Source organism: Mesoplodon densirostris, chromosome 3 (assembly GCF_025265405.1).
Source record: "Mesoplodon densirostris isolate mMesDen1 chromosome 3, mMesDen1 primary haplotype, whole genome shotgun sequence".
NCBI classification, from domain to species: Eukaryota; Metazoa; Chordata; class Mammalia; order Artiodactyla; family Ziphiidae; genus Mesoplodon; species Mesoplodon densirostris.
Genome location: NC_082663.1, coordinates 175987224 through 176008841, shown reverse-complemented (window position 1 = coordinate 176008841; position 21618 = coordinate 175987224). Strand labels below are relative to the sequence as shown.

The 21618-nt window shown below is 43.7% G+C and overlaps 1 protein-coding gene across 1 annotated transcript in view; it reads left to right on the top strand.

Moving 5' to 3' along the window:
• The window catches only part of PRSS38 (serine protease 38), a 57651-nt gene extending 36263 nt beyond the window's left edge, over positions 1–21388 (top strand). Inside the window, exons 6-8 of the mRNA XM_060094577.1 lie at positions 18735–18744; positions 18804–18865; positions 21283–21388. Coding sequence (XP_059950560.1) covers positions 18735–18744; positions 18804–18865; positions 21283–21388 — 178 coding nt within the window. The remainder of the gene's footprint in view (positions 1–18734; positions 18745–18803; positions 18866–21282) is intronic.
• The last annotated feature ends 230 nt before the right edge of the window (positions 21389–21618 follow it).

Sequence of the window (21618 nt, the reverse complement as noted above, 5' to 3'; positions counted from 1 at the left end):
TAGAGCTAAGTTCTCCTATTATCCAGGATGACTAAAAGTTCTGGTTAATTTTATTCTCTGATTAAATTATGATTATAAATTATAACTTTTAGAATAAAAACTGAAAGAATAGAAACAGTGTATAATTGTAAATAAAGGAGGAAGTGGAGAACTTTATCAGCCAATCCAAAGGTGGCAGGAAAGAAGAGACAATGAACCAGCATAAGGGAAGGAAGAATAGGAAACACGGAATAAAGTAGTAGATTTAAACCAAACACACCAGCAATTACTCTAAATATAAATGTACCAGACACTCCAATGAAAATCAAGTGTGGTCAGGCTGGTAAAAAACAAACAAAAACAACAACAAAACCCATATACTATTGCAAGAAATGTACCTAAAACAAGAGAAGTGAATTAAATAGAAACTAAACGTGTGATAGAGAGGATCTATAAAGTCATAAGTTGGTATTTTGAAAAGGCTATTCACTTTTCAAAGTCTTTAGGTGGTTGTTTTTTATGTTTTATCCAAGTTTATAGTTGTTATTTGCAGGAAGTTTGGTCTGATAGGCACGACTTAGCCATTCACGGAAGCAGAAACCATATTAATTGATTAACAGAGAAAAATCATATGTTTATTCCAATCAATGCAGAAAAGACATTTCATAAGCTTCAACTCTATTTTTTATTAAAATACACCCAGGGCAAACTGGGTATACATCAGGGAAACATCCTGCCTTGGCAAAGGCTCTACGCAAATGTCAGAACATTCACGGTGGGAAAACATCTCCGTGCAGCCTTGTCCAGACTGGGAACTCTGAAAGAGTGCTGAGCACGCCCCTTAGTGCTTATAGCATATTGCCATCTTGGCCAAGGCTGAGTAGAGGGAGGACTGGAAGGGAAGTTAATCTGATGATACTTCAGATGACAGGCTAGCCTGTCCTCCTAGAAGAACCAACAGAGTCAACAAACTATTAAAACAATGTTTAAAAATTCAGCAGGGCTTCCTGGGTGGTGCAGTGGTTGAGAGTCTGCCTGCCGATGCGGGGGACGCGGGTTAGAGCCCTGGTCTGGGAGGATCCCGCGTGCCGCGGAGCGGCTAGCCCCGTGAGCCACAATTGCTGAGCCTGCGTGTCTGGAGCCTGTGCTCCGCAGCAAGAGAGGCCGCGATAGTGAGAGGCCCGCGCACCGCGATGAGGAGTGGCCCCCACTTGCCGCAACTGGAGAAAGCCCTCACACAGAAATGAAGACCCAACATAGCCATAAATAAATAAATAAAATTTAAAAAAAAATTCAGCATGTTTTCCAGACACACAATCAGCCTACAAAAATCAATAGCATTTTTTGACACAGCAATAACTAACCAGGAAACATAATCACAAATAAAGATAAATGGAACTGTAAAGGACACATAAAACTTCTCTGGAGGAAACTTTCCAAATCTAATAAAGGCAAAGAAGGCATAGAAAGTGAAATGAAAGATAAAAAGACATTGCACAGTCTTGAATGAGATAATGCAATATGAATAAATGTCCACTTTATTCCAAATACATCTATAAATTCAAAATTCCAAAACTTCAGTTTGTAAAAGAAATTCCATAAATTTAATGTTTAAAATGTATACAGTGGAATAAAGGTTTTTAAATAGCTAAGTCAACATGAAATGTAAGTGTGAGAATATGAATGAATACCTACTTCAAATCCATGATGGTTTTCATAAAAAGAGTTTGATTTTGGTGAAAGACAGATAGGCCAATGGAAGAGAAGGGAGAGCTCAAAGAGACCCAGGTGAAAAATGTGCCACTGACAAGGAAAGGCCAGGCTGTTTAGTGTAGACAGCATCAGGAAGAGGGGCTCACCACAGGATGGAAAACAAAACTGGGTTTTACCAGCTCCACCTATGGCAGTGGCCTCTAGACCAATTAAAGACCTAAACACAAAACTTAAAAATAAACATTGGGCCTCCCTGGTGGCGCAAGTGGTTGAGAGTCCGCCTGCCGATGCAGGGGATACGGGTTCGTGCCCCGGTCTGGGAGGATCCCATATGCCGCGGAGCGGCTGGGCCCGTGAGCCATGGCCGCTGAGCCTGCGCGTCCGGAGCCTGCGCGTCCGGAGCCTGTGCTCCGCAACGGGGGAGGCCACAACAGTGAGAGGCCCGCGTACCGCAAAAAAAAAAAAATAAATAAAATAAAATAAAATAAACATTAATCAAAAATGCAGAACATCTCTGCAACCTAGGAGTGGAAAAGAACTTCTTATACAAAAGTTTCAAAGCACAAGCCATCTGGGGAAAAACAGTCATTTAATCCAGCAAGTTAAAGAATGTCTTTTCAATGAGGGACCACGTGGACAAAGTTCATGGACAACTGGAAGAATGTAAGAAGTCTGAAATGCCTAAAACCAACATGTGAATAATGTCTAAATACATAGTGTAATCTTGCAAATCAGTCAGAAAAGGCAACAGCTCAATAGAAAATGGACTAAGGTGTGAAGACTCAATTTACATATGAAGAAACCTGACAAGTTGCAGTATACAGGCAGAGATGCTCAGCCTCATCACCAACCACTGCTGCTAGGAATGTCCACCGGTGCTGGCCTGCCAGGACACGCAGGCACTGCTGCCTGTATCTCCTTCCCCCACAGATCCTGAAAGGGACAGGGGAGGATTCGAATCACTGCAATTTGGGGGCTGGGGGGCAGGAGAGTGGGGGGTGGCAACAACTGACTGGCTGCCCACCATTAGGTAGGTGAAGTTTGGTGAGCTCACCATGGAATAAGCTGCGAGGCAAATAAAGTCAGGATCTGGGGGCACATGTAACACCGCAGGTGACCTTACACACCTCACGTTTGGAGAATAAAACAGAATGAAAGCTAAAGCGTAAACTGTTTATATAAACTAAAAATGTATGTGTACAGGCTCAGTGGCTGGGGTGATCACTCTGGTCGTTCATAAAGAGTTAAGCATGCAGTTACCATATGACCCAGCAACTCCACTCCTGGGTATGTACCCAAGAGAAATTAAAACAGCTATTCAAACAAATGTTTGTACGAAAATATTCACAACAGCATTGAGTAACAGCCAAAAGGTGGAAACAACCCAAATGTCCATTAACAAATGGTAAACAAAGTGTGGTTCATCCACACAATGGAATATCATTCAGCCATAAAAAGGAATGAAATTCTGATACATGCTGCAACATGGATGAACTTCAAAAACATGTTAAGTGAGAGAAGCCAGTCACAAGAGGACACATGTTGTATCATCTCATTTATGTGAAATGCCCACAAAAGGTAAATCCAAATAGACAAAGCAAATTAGTGGTTGTTAAGGGCTGGGGTGAGGGGGAAGTCGAGTATGACTGCTAATGGGTATGGGTTTTCCTTTTGGGGTGATGAAAACATTTGGAATTGGAGGTTGCACAATAGTGCGAATGTACTTAATGCCCCTGAACTGTTCACTTTTAAATGGTTAATGGTTAATTTTATACGTGAATCTCACCTAACTTAAAAAAAAAGGCAAGCTCACAGAATAATAATACACACATTGCAAGGACACATTCCAATAAAAATGTACCTTGAAAATATGTAAATAATTGCCTCAGGTGGAGGGGGTTAAGAGGACTGGTGTGGCAATAAATGGGCATAAAGAAATGCATAGATAAAACTGAAAAGAGGTGGACCTGCCCACCCAGCAGGACAGAGGTCCCAAAGAGAAAAGGAATGAAGCAGAGGACATCCTCCCAGTGGTCAGGGGGATGGCTGGTGAGCCCCCCGACTGTCCCAGTCTCTGGCAGCTGGACCTCTAAGCACAACCCCCCATAAATGGACACATTCCTGGCACTGGCGGGCCCTGGGCGGCACTCAGGTGGGAGAGATGCCCAGACCTGAGGGGCAGGAGAGATGGGAGGCTGCTAGCAACACAGGCTTCCTTCTCACCTCCTGGGAGGCTAGGCAAGCCTATCCACTGTCTGTTTTTCCTCTGATGTGGCGGTGCTCGATCCTCTCTCTCACTGCCTAGTAAGTTTTGCTTGAATGCCAAGGTCCTCTGCATAAGAACAGTGGAAGCTACGGGTCTTTTGGTCCCCTCTGCTGGGCAGGCGGCAGGCGTGGTCTGATGATCTTAGTTATATGGGCACGACCCAGGATCAAGGCTCTGTGCAGTCTGGTCACAGCTCCAGGAACTTCAGAGAAATCCTGTGTGTTCCCCAAAGTCCTACTCAGGTCTCCACATCAAAGACAGCTGGAAAATGTGTTTCTCTCTTGAGATTTTTGTCTTGGACCTTAATCTGCTGTCTGAAGTTTCAGAATTTCTCCTATTCGGGAAATAGTCTTTGTCTTTGTGGCTCTTCCAGCTTGTCACCCAACCCAACAAGCTGCCAGGACTCTGCTGGTCCCTCTTTTCCAGCCACCCACAGCCAAGCCAAGCCACAACATGGCTGATAGGAGGCCCAGAACTGGCAAATGCCCTTGGAAAGGCCTTCCTGGTCCTCACCTCACCCCACCAGGGCTCTCTCCAGCATTCCTCCTACTGACTGACCTTTGTTTCCCCAACACCACAGGACTGTGGAAACGTCTATTCTGTCTGCAGAGCATCTCAGCCTGTCCTCTAACTCTGCTGCTTACAGAGTTGCAGTCCTGAGAGGCCTGGCAGGGAGACCCAGCCCTGCGTGGAGACCTCCTCGGTTTCAGTGTTACTCAGGTCCAACATGTCCATCCAGAGCTCTGCTGCTTCTCACCATCAACAGGCAGGGGCCATGGAGAGTGTGGACCAGCAGGTTCCTCCTTGCATCTGCCCTGAATTTCTGTGGTTCCTTGGGTGGCTGTCTTGGCGTGTGGTCTCATGTCAGCTTGCCTGTGAGTTTGTTCCAGACTAGGCCATTTTCAATTGTTGTAGGCCATGTTAGGTTCTGACAATGTGATTTTCTTACAAATGAGACTGTGAGGACGGCAGGCACATGGGCTGCGGTTTTCTCCTGCTCCTGCCTCCTGTGAGCACAGTGATGCCATAGGGCCACACCCACCACCAGCTCCCTGCAGGCAGTCTCCAGGCACCCTCCAAGTAGGGCCATCCCTGGGTGGGCTGTAGAGTCAACTTTTGATCTCTGGCCTGATAAGCCCTCTTCAGAGCCACAAAGTCCCTTAGTGGCCACCTCTGAAAGTCTCACCTAGCTACTTGTTACTTAAGAGAGAAGTGTAATTATTCTGTATATTGATCTTCAATCCGTTAAATCTGAGTAACTCTCCAAGTGTTACAATATTTGTCTGTAGATTCTTCTTAGGTTTCCAAGTTAGGTCATCAATCATCTGAAAATAAAGGGACTTTGTTTTCTTTATTTCCTTTGTTTGCCTTTCATTTTCTTATTACTTCTAGGAAGGCAATGATAGTTTTACAGTAGAAAACGCGTAACTATAATTAACATCAAAAGCATAAAAGAGAAAACACACAGGAGCGTTTCGAACACTTTTGATAAAATTCAACATAAAATCATGATTCAAACATCACAGGTCCATCCACCTAAACCACATTGTGCACACAGGCAAGCATGCAGGCAGGCCTGTATACAGAGTCCTGGCGTCAGCCCAGCACCGCTCAGTCCCCTGCCAGCTCCAGCTCACACCTCAACGTTCCTCCAGGAACTGACAAAGTAAGACAAGAGGCTGCTTTCTCAGTCATGGCCTGAGCAATCCCACTGCCAGGGGGTGTGCCCAGTCAGCCCAGGAGCAATCTCCTACCTCCCAATTTGTCTGTGCGGGGGAGTTTCTATACCCAGAAAGACTTGCTGCAGGCAGCTTGGAAGTGAGCAATGCCTGGCTTGGAGGTGCTGAGTTACAGTGGCAAAAATGACAAGTTGAATCTAGCAGTTTCCAACATTTCACTTGTTTGAGCAGGGGGAGCTTTCAGAAGGAGTCCAGGTGTGCACAGATCATACGGGCCTAGAAGGCCTGGCCCTAGGGACTCCAAGAGCACAGCTTCATGTCTAGTCAGGCCCTGCAAGAGCAGCTGCAGGGGTGCTTGTGGGGCAGGGACCAGCGAGCAGGTCGCCTGGCGTCCAATGGACTGCAGCATGTGCAGATCTCAGGCTGGGCACTGGGGCGCTCCCTGTTGGCCCCTTTGGGCAGGGGTCCTGCAGTGTGTGTATGCCTACCCCAGCAGGGGTTGTGGGAAGGGAGCCTCAAGGGTGATGTTCTTAGGAGCCCTCTGTTCTGCAGGCCAGTGTCGGGGATACCAGACGGCCGTGTGCAGAAGGATTCCAACTCTGGCCTTTGGAGCCTGTGTCTGTGAGTGAGCAGGCAGCTGAATCCAGAGTGGACAGACGAGTTGCTCCCCACCAGCCTGGTCTGCCCCATCCAGCTCTTGGTCAGCTCCCAGGGGATGCCTGACCACCAGATTCTGGTGGATTATGGTGCCTGGTGATCAAAGTGAGAATTCAGGAAACAGGAGGGCCAATCTACTCCCAGCCCACAGCAAACTCTTCTCTTCAGGGGAATTCTGGGGGACTGCTGGTCTGTAAATCGAGCCACATCTGGATGCCACGTAGAAAAGTGACGAGGCTGCCCTCCCTGTGTTCCCAGGCGTTCGTGCCAATTCTCATACTGTGCAGAATCGACGGATTTCATATTGCTAAGTATACTGCCACCTCCTCAGGGGTGTCTCAGGCCCCACAGGGGACCCTGCTTCCCTGACCCTGCCAGCACCTCAAGGTCACTCTATGTCTCTCAAGACACGAAGGGCTCCCCCTGCTCGCCAGGCTGCTTAAGCTCCAGCCTTTTAGGCAGCATATTCTCTCTCCCCAAATCGCTTTACCTTCCATCCCTTTGCATCTGTCATAGTGATCACCACCCGGGTAAGTGGACTGTAATGGGACTGAGTACAAGAAGTAAGAGCAGGCTTTGGGTGCCAGAGCTTGAAGCAAGACTAGAAGGGGTGTGGTCCTGAAGTGGCTGATGGGCACACAAGGATTACATGCAGGAGACGACGGGCTGCTCTGAGCTGTAATCATGTCTGAGATTTTATAAGGTCATTGAAGCTTTACAAAAAGGGAGACCTGGAATTCCTGCATTTGTTGCCCTAACATCAGGCCCCTTGACCCCTTTGCACACACAATGTCTCAGTGTAGCAGCTGCTCAGAGCCAAGGCCTTTTTTTGTTCACCAGTCTGGGCTCCTTGGTCCTGCTGGCACTCTTGCTACTTAGGGTCTGCTTGCATTCAATACCTCTGTGTTCTCTCCTCTAGACTTGAGGAAACCAAGCTAGGTGGGTAGCTGAGCTTCTCAGACTGTGGCTTCCTGGGAGAGCAGAGGAATGAGGTCAGAGGACCCTCTGCCTAGAGATGGTAGCTAGAGTATAGGTTGAAAGCACTCTTTACTTTGAACACACACAGACATAATAGAAACAACAAACTTGACATGTACACAACCAAAAGTCAGTTGGGAAATAGCATAAAGAAGGTAAATCTGACAGAAGAGCTTAGATTTAAAAAAATGGAATAATAGAGCAGTTGCTTTGGTAAAGAAGATGTGGTACATATATACAATGCAATATTACTCAGCCGTAAAAGAGAACGAAATAATGCCATTTGCAGTAACATGGATGGACATAGAGATTGTTATACTGAGTGAAGTAACTCAGACAGAGAAATACAATACCATATAATATCACTATGTGGAATCTGAAAAAAGGGGGTATAAATGAACTTATCTACAAAACAGAAATAGAGTTACAGATGTAGAAAAAAAATTATGGTTACCAGGGGGTAAGTGGGGGAGGCATAAATTGGGAGATTGGGATTGACATATACACACTACTGTATATAAAATAGATAACTAATAACGACCTACTGTATAACACAGGGAACTCTCGTCAGTACTCTGTAGTGGCCTATATGAGAAAAGAATCTAAAAAAGAGTGGATATATGTATACGAATAACTGATTCACTTTGCTGTGCAGCTGAAACTAACACAACATTGTAAGTCAACTATACTCCAATAAAATTTTTTTTAAATACAGCAGTTCCTAAAAGGACTTTAATTAGCATATTTAATATATTCAGAGAGATAGAAGATAGAGTAACACCTAGGGTACAAGGACAGGATGCTCTGGAGTAAACAGAGATGGCTGAAAATGTTAATTTGGGGAATTAAAAATATATAATCACTGAAATTTAAAGATCAATAGTGTCTACAAAGTATTCCATAGCAGCAAAACTGTCCTTCAAAATGAAGGAAAAATGAAGACATTCCCAGATCAGCCAAAGGTGAGGAAGTGTATTATGAGTAGACTTGGTCTATAAGAAATGCTAAGAGGAGACCTTCAGGCTGCAATGGAAGGACACTGGACAGTAGTTTGAAACTGTGCAAGAAATAAAGAACACTGTTCATCATAACTGTACAGGTGAATATAAAGGCCAAGTATTACTGTGTTTTGGTTTGTGACTCCCCTTATGTTCTTATGTGATTTAAAAGACACATGCATAATACAGTAATTAGAAATCTATTATAATGGGCACACAAATGTATTAAGGATGTCATTTGTGTGAATGTACTAAATGCCACTGAACTGTACACTTTAAAATGGTTACTGATTAATTTTATGTTATGCGAATTCTACCTCAATAAAAACAAATAAATAAAATCAGTAAACAGCTTGTCTTAGGCCAGTCTCCCCAGGAGCAGACCCTGAGATGAGGATTGTTGTGCAGGCAGTTTATTAAGAAAATATTCCCAGGAGAATACAGGCAGGCAGAGGGGAGCCAGACAGAGATGAGGAAGTCTTGATGGAGGTAATGTCCAGTAGGAGGTTGCCTAAGCCTGGCCCTGCATAAGGACTGTGAGTGCCACTTATGCCTCAAAGCTGTCTTGACCTGATTCAGGACATCTGGGCTTTCAAACATTCATACTCAACTTTCATTGGCTGTGGTCCACCCTGGGGGACACAAACTTCCAGGAACTTCCTGTTCTCTGCAGGCATACTGGCGCCAGAAGTCAAGGTCAGCTTGCCAAAGAGGGGTCACAGGTGCTGATGATTGAAGTTCAAGTATACTATGGTCTAAGGAAGAGAATCCTTGGAACTTGGGTGGTCTGCAAGGGTCTGCTCCAGGCCTTAAGGTCAGAATTGGCCTCACTGACAGCCCTGTTAGTTTACTGGCATATCAACTAGAGAGAAATTCCCAGCATACAAAACAGATAGAAGTAAAGGTTAAGAAATATGGAGGACAATGCAGAGCAACAACATACTTCTAATAGCAACTTTGGAAGGAGAGAATAGATAGAATGGTAGGGAGGTAAAATCTGAAGATACAGTGGCCAATAATTTTCCATTAGTGAAAAGAAAGCTATGAGTCTTCTGTTTGATTTATCTCACTAAAGACCTAGATGCACATTCTTTTAAAAGTCCACTTAGACACATCTTTGTAAAACTTTGGAAAACCAATAGCAAATAGAAAAATCATAAATGTTCAAGATAAAAAGATAGAAAGAAAGAGATGCAAATTGAAATCAGACTACCTAATAAAGAATATATTGAATAACAGAAGACAATGCAGTCATATCCTCAAAGATTAAGGGAAAACAAATTTGAAGTTTCTACACCCAGTTAAATCAGTCAAATAAATATGAATGGAATAAAAATATTTTGTCAGATATACAAGGACTCATGATGTTTACCACACAGAATCTCACTGGAAAATACTATAGAATGTACTGCAGTGAGAAGAAAAATGAGCTCAGAAGTATGTTCTCTGATTACAGTGAAATTAGACTGGAAGTCAGTAACAGAAAGATTTTCTAAATGAAAATCCCAACGTGTTTAAAAATTAAGAAATACACTTCTAAATAACTTTTGAGTCAAAGACAATACTAGAAAATAGTTCAAACTGACTAATAACGAAAATGAAAAATATCAAAATCTGCTCTGTAAGACCTACCCTGCAAGAAATGCCAAGGGTGTCCTTCAGGCTGCAAAGAAAGATATAAACAGGTAGCTTGTAGCCATACAAAGAAATAGCAGTGATACAGGCACCTATATTGATAAGCATAAAGACCTGTTGAATTATATTATGGTTTGTAACTGCTCTTCTTTCCCTATATGATTTAAAAGACAAACACATAAAACAATAATTATAAATCTAAGTTAATGAGCACACAAGGTATGAAGATGTAATTTGTGACAATGACAACATAAAGAAGGAGGACAGAGCTGGATAGAAGCAGGGTTTTTGTACACTATTGAAGCTAAGTTGGTAGTAATTAAAACTAAATTGTCATAAGTTTAACGTGTTAATTTTAATCCTCAAGGTAACCACTAAGAAAGTAACTAAAAAATATACAGAAATGGAACTGAGAAGGGAATCAGAACAGTTTGGTAGAAAAACTCAAACAAAAAAGAAGGCAGTAATGGAGGAATTGAGGAACAAAAAAGATATAAGACATATAGAAAACAAATAGCAAAATGATAGAAGTAAGTCCTTCCCTATCAGTAATTATTTTAAATGTAAATTGATTAAACTCTCCAATTAAAAGGCAGAGACTGGAAGAATGGTTACAAAGACAAAAACAAAAGTATGATCCATCCATACGTTATCTAGAAGAGATTCACTTTAGATACAAAGACACAAATAAGTTGAAAGTGAAAGAATGGAAAAAGGTATTTTATGCAAACATTAACCAACAAAGAGCTGAAGTGGCTTTAAAGACAAATTAGGCTTCAAGTAAAAAATGTTATAAGAGACAGAGAAAGATATTATATATTGAAAGAAGTCCCAGTCCATTAAGAAGATACAACAATTATAAACATATATACACCTAACAAGAGTGATCTTGTTAGGTGTATATATGAGGCAAAAATTGACAGAATTGAAGGGAGAAATAGACAGTTCTACAAGAATAGCTGAAGACTTTATGCTGCACTTTCAATGATGGATACAACAACAGACAAAAGATCAATAAGGACATAGAAGATTTGAACAACACTGTAGATCAACTAGACCTAACAAACCTAAACTCAAGCTAGCAGAAGTAATGGACTCGAGCTAGCAGAAGTAAATATTAGAACAGAAATAGAGAATAGAAAAATAGAGAAAATCAATGAAATGAAAAGTTGGTTCTTTGAAAATATCAAGAAAATTGACAAACCTTTAGCTAGACTTGACCAAGAAAAAAGGATAGAAAACTCAAATTGCTAAAAATTAGTAAGTGGGGACATTACTAACGACTTTACAGAAATAAGACTGTAAGAGAATGCTATGCCAACAAATTAGATAACCTAAGTGAAATGGGCTAATTCCTAGAAACACACAAACTACCAAAACAGCCTCAAGAAGAAATAAGAAATCTGAATAGACATATAACAAGTCAAGAGATTGAATCAATAAGTAAAACCCCTCCAACAAAGAAAAGCTGAGGACTAAGTGGCTTCACTGATGGATTCTATCAAACATTTAAAGAAGAATTAACATCGATCCTCCTCAAACTCTTCCAAAAATTAGAAGAGAAGGGAACACTCCCTAATTCATTCCATGAGCCCAGTATTATCCTGATGCCAAAGCCAGACAAAGACACCACAAGAAAACTAAAAACAAACAATATCTCTTATGAATATAGGTATAAACATTCTAAGTAAAATGCTAGTAAAAATGAATCCAACAGAATATTAAACGTATTATACACATCAACTATACTTCAATTAAAAAATAATTTTTTAAAAAGTATTGTATACCATGACCAAGTAGGATTCATTCCAGAAATCCAAGGATGGGTCAACTAACAAAAATTAATCAATGTAAAACACCATATTAATAGAATAAAGGGAAAACACACATATCCATCTGAAATAATGAAAAAAAAAGCATTTGACAAGGTCCAGCATTATTTCATTTATAAAATAACATTCAATAAACTAGGAATAGAAGGGAACTTCCTCAAAATGATAAAAGGCCTATGTGAAAAACCCACAGCTAACAGCATACTCCGTAATGAGAGACTGATGAGTTTCCCCTGAGATTAGGACAAGACAAGGATGTCTGCTTTCCCCACTGCTATTCCACAGTGTACTGGAAGTCCTAGTCAGAGCAACTAGACAAGAAAAGGAAATAAAAGCCATCCAAATGGAAAGAAGAAGTGAAACTATATCTATTCTCAGATGGCATGGTTTTATATAAAGAAAATTTAGAGAAGCCACACACACAAAAAATCAGACCTAATAAGTGAATTCAGCAAAGTCGCAAGATACAAAATCAACACACAAAAACCAGTGTATTTGTATACACTAGCAATGAACAATCTGAAAATAAAATTAAGAAATCAATTCCATTTATAATAACATCTAAAATAATAACATACTTACCAAGAATACTCACCAAGGAAGCACAAATTTGTACATTGGAAACTCAAAACATTGTTGAAAAAAATTGGAGACCTAAATAAATGGAAATACATCCTATGTTCATGGATTGAAAGACTTAACATTGTCAAAATGGCAATACTCCCCAAAGTGATCTACAGATTAAATGAAATGCCTATCAAAACCCCAACGTACTTTTTGCAGAAGTGGGCATGCTAGAATATGTCAGTTATATGAAACCAGAAACCACCAGCTGCCACATTCCACAGGAGGACCTCGCAAACGCTGCATGTCTCAAGGGCATATGGTGTGCCCCAGAGAGCTGTCCTCTGTGGGCAGAGCCAAATGTAGGAGATGCTGTCCCCAAACTGGGCTCCCTGGTAACTGCGGGGATGTTGGGCTCTGGAATAATGGAGGTCAGGGCAATGCATGACTATCAGAAGCAAGATGAGCAATTACCATAGTGGGCAGCAAGGTCAGAATGACAGCCAGGGGAATCTGACCCTCAGGCGTCTATACAGATGAAATTGATAAGAACTTGGTGTTTCTGAGGCAATATAGATCGGCAGCTAATACACAAAAATATCAGAATGAGAATCCACCGGACCCACCACCTCTCCCAGCAGTTGGAAGCTGCCTTTGATTGGCCTCTGGAAGGTGTAGATTAGGCACCAGCTTAGAGGTAAAACCCTACAAGGTTGGGGCACTATGTCTCAGAATGTGGCATGCACTTTAAATCAATGGCTGCTATATGGTGTAGAGATCTTGGTTCTGAAAAAGAGAGAACTCTACCAGGGAGTGCAGTAAGAGTCCCACCAGACTTCAAGTGATAGCTTCCACCTGATTGAGCACCTCTGCTGGCAGGGTTAATGGGCCTTGATCATCATGAGGAGTTGGGCTGGAGCCATAAAATGGAGGCAGGGACAGAAAGAATATGTTTTGGACCCAGGCAATCCCTGGGGGTGTCTCTCGCTGTTCCCATGCTCAGTTGTGACTGTTAAGTGGCAAATGAAGTCACTATGGCCTGAGGAGTGTCTCAAATTCCTCAGAGATGAGGACCTGGGTTACCCCTGCCCCAGGTAAGCCACCAAGGCCAGCAAAGGGCAGTGGGAAGTAGAATGGAGAGGGGGAGGGGGATGAGTATCATCGGGCTCAGGACCTACTGCAGCAGCAGGATCATGGTCTATCCCACTGACTGTCCTCTTCAACATTTTCTAAGAAAGTGTGACCAACAAAATCTCAAGGAAGCTAGCCAGACAGAGTGGATTTAATAAGAGAAGTGAGGATGTGGTGGATGCCCTTGGTTTTTCTCCCAGATCCTCTGTAGCAGCCGGTGTGCCCACAGCCAGCTGCTGTGAGTGTTGGCTGGAGCAGCTCACAGCTGCTCTTCTCAAGAGGGTTATACTTGTCCAAGTGGGAGTGCCTGGTCTGGGAAGCTAGCACCACCCCTCTGCAGGGCAGACCTGAGCCTGGGACCATGAAAGATCTGACAGGATGGCCAGCCCTTTGCCTTAAGGCTGCAAAAACTCTGCCACCAGCTCTTGTGCAAGAGCTTTCCTCTGGGCTTCAGTGCAGACCATATCCTGGCTTAGCTTCCTCTTCCGCCTGCACTGCTGCACCACGCCTCTTCTCCTGAGACCACTCCCTCCCTCCCTGAGTCTGCTTTAACACATTCAATAAACTCAGCCTAAGACAGGTCACCATTTACAACAGAATAAAAAAAAAATCATCTACCTAGGAATAAATCTAGCAGAATATGTGCAAGATCTCTACCCAAAAAACTACAGACGGTGTTGTAAGAAATTAAAGAACCCCTAAATTAAATGAGAGCTATGTCATGGCCATGAATTGGAGCACCCAATGCAGTAAGGTATCAATTCTTTCCAAACTGGACTACAAAGTCAATGCTATTGCAATAAAAATTCCATTGTATGAATTTACAAGCTGATTCTAAAATTTATATAAAAGTACAAATGTACTTAAAACATACAAAAGCACACTATCTTAATTACTATGATAAAGCTATAGTAATTAAGATAGTGAGGTACTGTTATACAGGTAAACAAATGGGCCAAGGGAATGGAATACAGAGCTGAGAAGTAGACATATCTCCATGTGGATACTTGCTACAAGACAAAATAACTTCAGAGCGGTAGAGAAGGGGTGGTGCTTTCAATATCTACCTGGAAAAGTAAGGAAACTCAACTCTTACCTCTCTCATTGTCAACTGCAGGTGCATGTAGATCCAATTGTGAAAGACAAAGCTGCTAGAATGTCTTCACAACCTGGCTGTAGGCAAATATTTCTTTAAAAGAGTGTATGCACACACAAAAAAACATTAACTATGAGGGAAAATATGAAATTTTCGATATTGTAATTAAAATTTTCTTTTCATCGGAAGACACTACTGAGATAGTGAAAAACCATAGAGTTTAAGAAAATATAACTCATAAAACTGACAAATATGAAGAATTCCAAAAAAAATCAAGAAAGACAGATAACCCAGTAGAAAAATGGATGAGACTTGATTGGACACTTCTTAAAAGAGGATATTCAAATAACCAACTTATTACTCATCAGGGAAATGCAAACTTAAATCATAGTGAGATACAATTACATACCCACCACAATACCTAATATTTTTTTAAAAAGACCATATGGAACAATGAAAATTTTCATGCACTTCTGCGAAAAGTTTAAATTGGTTCAATTGTTTTGGCAATATCTACTGAAGTTGAATATGTCTCCATCCTTTGACTTAACAAACCATTTTTAGGTATATACGCAAAAGAAATACGTGCACATGTACACCAAGAAATACAAATAAATTATGTTCATAGCCTCATTATTCACAATTGTCCCAAACAGGGGAAAAAACCAAATATCCAGCAACAGAAGAAGGTATTTTTTAAAGTGGCATATTCATACAATGGAATACTATACAGCAATGAAAATAAACAGATTACAACAAGCAACAACATGCATGAATCTCACAGCTCTAATATAGAGTAAAAGAAGGTGAACACAACAAAACACATAGTGTGTAGTTCTATTTATATAAAGTTCAAAAAACAGGCAAGGCTAAACTATGGTTTTTAAGAATACAGGTGTTAAGAAAAGCAAATAAATTGTTATTATAAAGTTGGGACAGTGGTTGCCTAGAGGAAGTTACAAGGAGGAGGAAAGAGAGAGTTATTAGAAGGAGCACACGGATGCTTCTGGGCTGCTAGATGCATTCTATTTCTTGATCTGGGTGGTGTTCCCACCATAAAGGCATTTCCTTCATGATAACTTGCAGCTGCACAATCTTGTTTTGTGAAATTTTATGTATGGATGTTATTTTTTAAATGAAATGTTTTTAAAAATGAAAAACAAAGGATGCAATTACACAGCTAGCTTATAAAAGCAAACCTTCAGGAATTAGCAGGATTTTTTAAATGTAAAAATGGAAAATATAATCACTGAAATTTTAAAGAGACATGCACATAGTGGATGGGTTCAGCAGCAGATTAAACATAGTTGAAGAGAGAAGTCGTGAAGCAGAAGGTGTATCCAGTGAATTTATCCAGAATGCAACAGAGAAGATGGAAAATATGAAAAAGAGATTGAGAGGCACAAGGGGATACAATGAGAGGCTCTAGTCTGTGTCTGGAATCTCTGAAGAAGAAAGTGGTAAGAATTTATTTGGGAATGGCCACAAACATTAAGAGAGCTATATATTAAGAGAATTTCCCAGAAGTGATGAAAAATATAAATTCACAGGTGTAGGAAGCACAACATATCTGACACCTAGACATATTATAGTAAAATTGAAGGATATCAACAACAAAGAGAATATCTGGCAAGAACCCAGAGAGAGAGAGGATAAATCACCTATAAAGGAAAGACATATAGACTTCTAAACAACAACAACTGAAGGTATTGTTGTAGCCTCCAAAGTGGCCTCCAGTAACCCTCACCTCATTTGTGCCTTTTTGTAGTCCCCTCTCACACTGAATCGGGTTGGCCCTGTATAACCAACAGGATATTGAGGAAGTGATGATGTATGACTTCCAAAGCTAAAACATGAACAGCATTCATGCTTCCACCTTGGTCTCTTGGACTGAAAGTTCTGGAGAAAGTCAATGACCATGGAAGGGGAACACTCCGTAGACCTGTGGAGAGGTCCTCGTGGAGAGAAACTGAGGCCTTTAATCAACAGCTAGGTGACTGACGTACCCTGGAAGCAGATCTCCATGCCTTCAGACAGTATCTAACCTCACAATAGATCTTGAGGCAGAACAGAACAGCCAAGCCACTCCCAAATTCCTGATCCACAGAAACCATGGAAAATTATTTTTGTGTTAAGCCACTAAGTTTTGACCTAATTTGTTTTGCAGCAATAGATTCAATTTGTTAGAATAACAGCTACAAAGTTTTGAGAGAAAAATGAATGCCAACATAGAATTGTATACTGAGCAAAAATCTATTCCTCAAGGACAAAGGCAAAATAAAATCAGTTCAAGATGAACAGAAATGGAGGGAATTTAACATCAGAGCCTGCTCTCAAGGAATTCTCAAGTAGGTGCTTTGAGAAGAAGGAAAATAATCCTAGAAGGACAGTCCAGTGTGTAAGAAGAAATGATCAACAAACAAAACAGTAATATGTGGATGAATCCAAACAGCCATTGTCCATAAGACAACAAAACAACATCTAATTTATGAGGTTAAAGAAAGAACTAAAATACTCAACAATACTAAGTTGGAAAGTGATGATTGGAGCTAAAACGTTCTAAAGTACTTTTATTGCCTTGGAGGTAATCAAATATTATTTAAGTCTCTGTTAACTTAAATAGTCAGGTAACAGCTCTAGAGGCGGCACTGAAAGACTAGAATCAGCAAGTATAAATTTCAAGCCTGTATAGAGAAAAATCAATAAGTGTGTGTGGGGGGAATATTAAAACAAACCTCTCCATTAAGGCAAGAAAATAGAAGAAAAAGAAATATTGGTTCAAGTGGAAACAAAAAATAAAATGAAAGAAACAAGTCCAAATATATCAATAATCACAGTAAATACTGGGCTATTCTTACCACTTAAAACACAGGATCATATTGGGTTTGTTTTTTTTTTAAAGCTACAACTCCCAGTTCTATGCTGTTTTCAGGCAACGCAGTATAACAATGGAATGCAGGGAAGTTGAAAGCAAGAACACAGGGACAGATACATCAGGCAAATATTGGCCAAAAGAAAGATAATATAGTTATAGGAATATCTGACTCTGAGAGAACACATGGCAGAGAGGACCAATACTGATGGGGAAAAGGCCTCACATGAGCTTGCTCTGGGGCACAGGCCCTCCTGCTGCAGCAACAGCAACACAACTTCCCAGGTGCTGGCAGCCCCCATAAAAGTTCCCCATCTCTTAAGCCATTGCACAGTTTCCAACACCATGTGTCATATATCAATGTCTCTCACTGCAAAACAATTCAGTTAGAAGTTAATACCACAGGACTTCCCTGGTGGCACAGTGGTTAAGAATCTGCCTGCCAGGGGCCTCCCTGGTGGCGCAGTGGTTAAGAGTCCGCCTGCCGATGCAGGGGATACGGGTTCGTGCCCCGGTCTGGGAGGATCCCATATGCCGCGGAGCGGCTGGGCCCGTGAGCCATGGCCGCTGGGCCTGCGCATCCGGAGCCTGTGCTCCGCAACGGGAGAGGCCACAACAGTGAGAGGCCCACATACCGCAAAAAGAAAAAAAAAAAAAAAAAAAGAATCTGCCTGCCAGTGCAGGGGACACGGGTTCGAGCCCCGGCCCGGGAAGATCCCACATGCTGCAGAGCAACTAAACCCGTGCGCCACAACTACTGAAGCCCGCGCGCCTAGAGCCTGTGCTCTGCGACAAGAGAAGCCACCGCAATGAGAAGCCCGTGCACCGCAACGAAGAGTGGTAGCTCCCACTTGCCGCTACTAGAGAAAGCCCACGCTCAGCAATAAAGACACGATGCAGCCTAAAATAAATAAATAAATTTATAGAAAGAAAAAGAGTTAATACCACAAGATAATTTTTTCAATCCCCATATATTTGGAAAGAGAGTTTCTAAAGAGGTTTAGCAAGGTGCATGGATTTGAGACCAATATAAGAAGACATTTGATCTTTCTACAGCAGCAGGCATTAGAAAATACTATAGAAACACCATTTACAGTAGCAACTGCAACCATTAGCAAAAAAAGGTAGCTGGGAATCAGTCTAGAAAACGTGCAAAACCTGCATATCATAAAATCATGTCATACATCATCACACACTGCCAAGAGAGTTAGGACCCACGACCGGAGCCTTCCCAGGAGCAGCAGCCCCTCGAGGACCCCTCTCACATGGCGGCCAGGCACAGGACCGTCGTCCTGGGTGTGAGCAGCCATTGGGCCCCTGCTCCGTCTCTGCAGCTGCCTGCTGGTGAGCTCCGTATTTCCACACCCTGTCCATCTGACCCACCGCCCTCCCACCCCCGCCAGCCTAGGAACCCCCAGGCGGTGGGCAGCTGTCCTGGAGGCTCCAATGGGCTCGGCAAGCAAGTGTAAGAGGAACAGGTGCAGCCTGTCCAGCATGTCATGCCCTCCGCCTCCTTGCCGATCACAGTGAGAACAGGAGCGCACAGGTCTCTGAAGACCTGAGGTGTGGAGGACGCTGAGGTCTCTTTACAAGGTGGACATTCATGAATGCCGCATGCTTGTGAAGGATGCCTCCCCTCCCCCAGCCCCGCCCCGAACCAGCGTCAGATGTGCCCCACAGACGCAAGGCAAGGTCATCAAGGCAGTACCTGGGCCACCACACCTGCTACGTACAGCATCACCATCCTCACCCACAGCTGGTGCTCACAATACCCCCTGCTGCTGCTAGTGAGTCTACAGTAAGTCTGCAGGGCTAGGCTAGGGTGGCTGGGGACAGGCTCTCCATGGGTGGGCCAGGCTGGGGTGGGGCCAGGCCAAGGGTGGGGTCCTGATGGGCGGGGTCATGTTGGGCGGGCTCTCTGAGTGGAGGTGGGGCTAGGCCTGAGGTGGGGCTCTCCATTAGTGTGGTCAGGGCCTAACTGCAGCAGAGCCAGGTCACCCTGTGCACGTGTGGCCCTTCCGAATCACAAGGGTGGAGGTGGTCTGGCAGGCCTGTGTCCAGGAGCGAGGGGAGAGGGCAGGACCCCTGTCAGTGGGTGCCATGGGGGGGTGGAGTTGCCCCTCGGGGTGGCAGCACAGGGGTCGGATCCCAGAGCGGACTCAGTGTGGAGAGAAATAGAGGGTCATGAAGCGGAGAGATGCCACGTGGCCTTTAAACACTGACAAACACCCATTTTCCTGGACATTTTCAAAACGTATCGCGTATACAGTAGTTTCATTAGCCAACGATTCTGAGGGCTACCCAAGGATGAGCCATGGAAGTCGATTTGTCCCCAGTCTCCAAGGGACATGAGCATCTGGGCCGGGAGTGGGCCATCCTCCCCTGCTTGGAGGTTCTGGGATGAGGGACATCCCCGAGGCTCCCACATCAGTTTGCTTGTCTCAGCAGCAGGCATCTGTGCACCCCGTGTGTAGGTATGCAGTAAGAATTAGGGTAGGTGGGGGCACGCCACAGTGAGGGTGAGGGACTCTGTTGTCTGAGCCCCAAAACATGCAAGAATGTCCTGGGCCCTGGGCCAGAGCAGGAGAAGGGCACAGGAGATAGGACAGGAGGAGAAGGGAGAAGGAGGGAGGTGGGGCAGGAGACAGGAGGAAAACGAGGGCCAGAGAGAAAAAGTGGGAAGAGGGAAAAGGGAGGGAGAAGGGGACAGAGAGAGGAAGAAACGGGGAGAAGAGGAGAAAGGAGGGCATAGAAGAGAGAACGGGGCAGGCGGAGGGTCCTCAGAACCAGCTCCCACCCCTGTGCGGTCTGTCTCTAGGGACCAGGGGAAGCAGAGGCTGCCCAGGTACAGATAAAAGAGAGTCATGAAAAGTGTAGAGGTCAGGGACCTGCTCAGGGTTGGGAGCTGCTGGGGCAGCATGGGGTGGGGGTGCGGTGCAGGGCAGTCTCAAAGTCCCAAGTCTCAAAGTGGAGCGACACAGGTCTCTCCAGGACTTTCTGGCCCCTGATGGCTAAATTAAGCTACCTCTTCCCCTCAGGTCCATCAGAATCAAGGATTTGAAAAAAAGTCATGAAGAACCTAGGGATAAAACAGGAATAAAGACACAGACCTACTAGAGAATGGACTTGAGGATATGGGGAGGGGGAAGGGTAAGCTGTGACAAAGCGAAAGAGAGGCATGGACATATATACACTACCAAACGTAAGGTAGATAGCTAGTGGGAAGCAGCCGCAGAGCACAGGGAGATCAGCTCAGTGCTTTGTGACCACCTAGAGGGGTGGGATAGGGAGGGTGGGAGGGAGGGAGACGCAAGAGGGAAGGGATATGGGAACAGATGTATATGTATAACTGATTCACTTTGTTATAAAGCAGAAACTAATAAAAAAAATTAAAAAAAAAAGAATCAAGGATTTGAGTCCTCGTGGTGTATCACCAACCCCAAAAAGCAAAGCTGGACAAGCCAGAGGACCAGATAAAGTCTTGTGTCCTGCCCGTACTTACTGAGCAAGTCGAGGGTCCTGGTCACGTTACAGCCAGAGTGCTTCTTGACCACCATCCTCACACTTTCCAGACATGGCCACTGGGAAAGTTCTGGGTCCCAGACCAGGCCAGGGGCCAAGCTGTGGGCAGGTGGGCCACCTGGGTGTGGCAGGGAGCTTGTCCAATTCTAGCTGAACACATAGTGTCTAAGTGTTCAATGACCATGCAGGTGCCGGGACAAAAATAGCCTTCCCCTGCACACAGATGGGGTGGGAGAATTGCAGGCTGAAGGCTCCTCTGCAAGGCTGCACATGATGCAGAGAGGGGAGTGGAGACATGGGGGCGCTACAAGGTGCGAGAAAGTGGAGGGGATCTGAGACCACCCCTCCCTCTCTCTCCAGCACCACCTCCGCTGTGGCCCAGGCTGACAGCTTAGCCTCTGAGCCTGTTATCCACGTGTCTGGTGGGGACGTGTGGAGAGCATCTGGTGTCAGGAGCCTGGGGTAGTGATAACTGCTGACCCCTTGCTCCCCTCCCAGGTTCTGCATCTCACACAGTAGTGTCGAGGTTTTGGAGGCGGGACAGTCAGCAAGACTCTTGTTCCTCAGAAGTTCTCACAGCTCAACAGAAGAGATGCTCTCAGGCCCTCAAATCCCAAAAGTCAGACAGCCCTCCCATCCCCCAACAAAGACCTAGCATTCAACTAGACGAACGACACAGCCCCACATGCCAGCCTT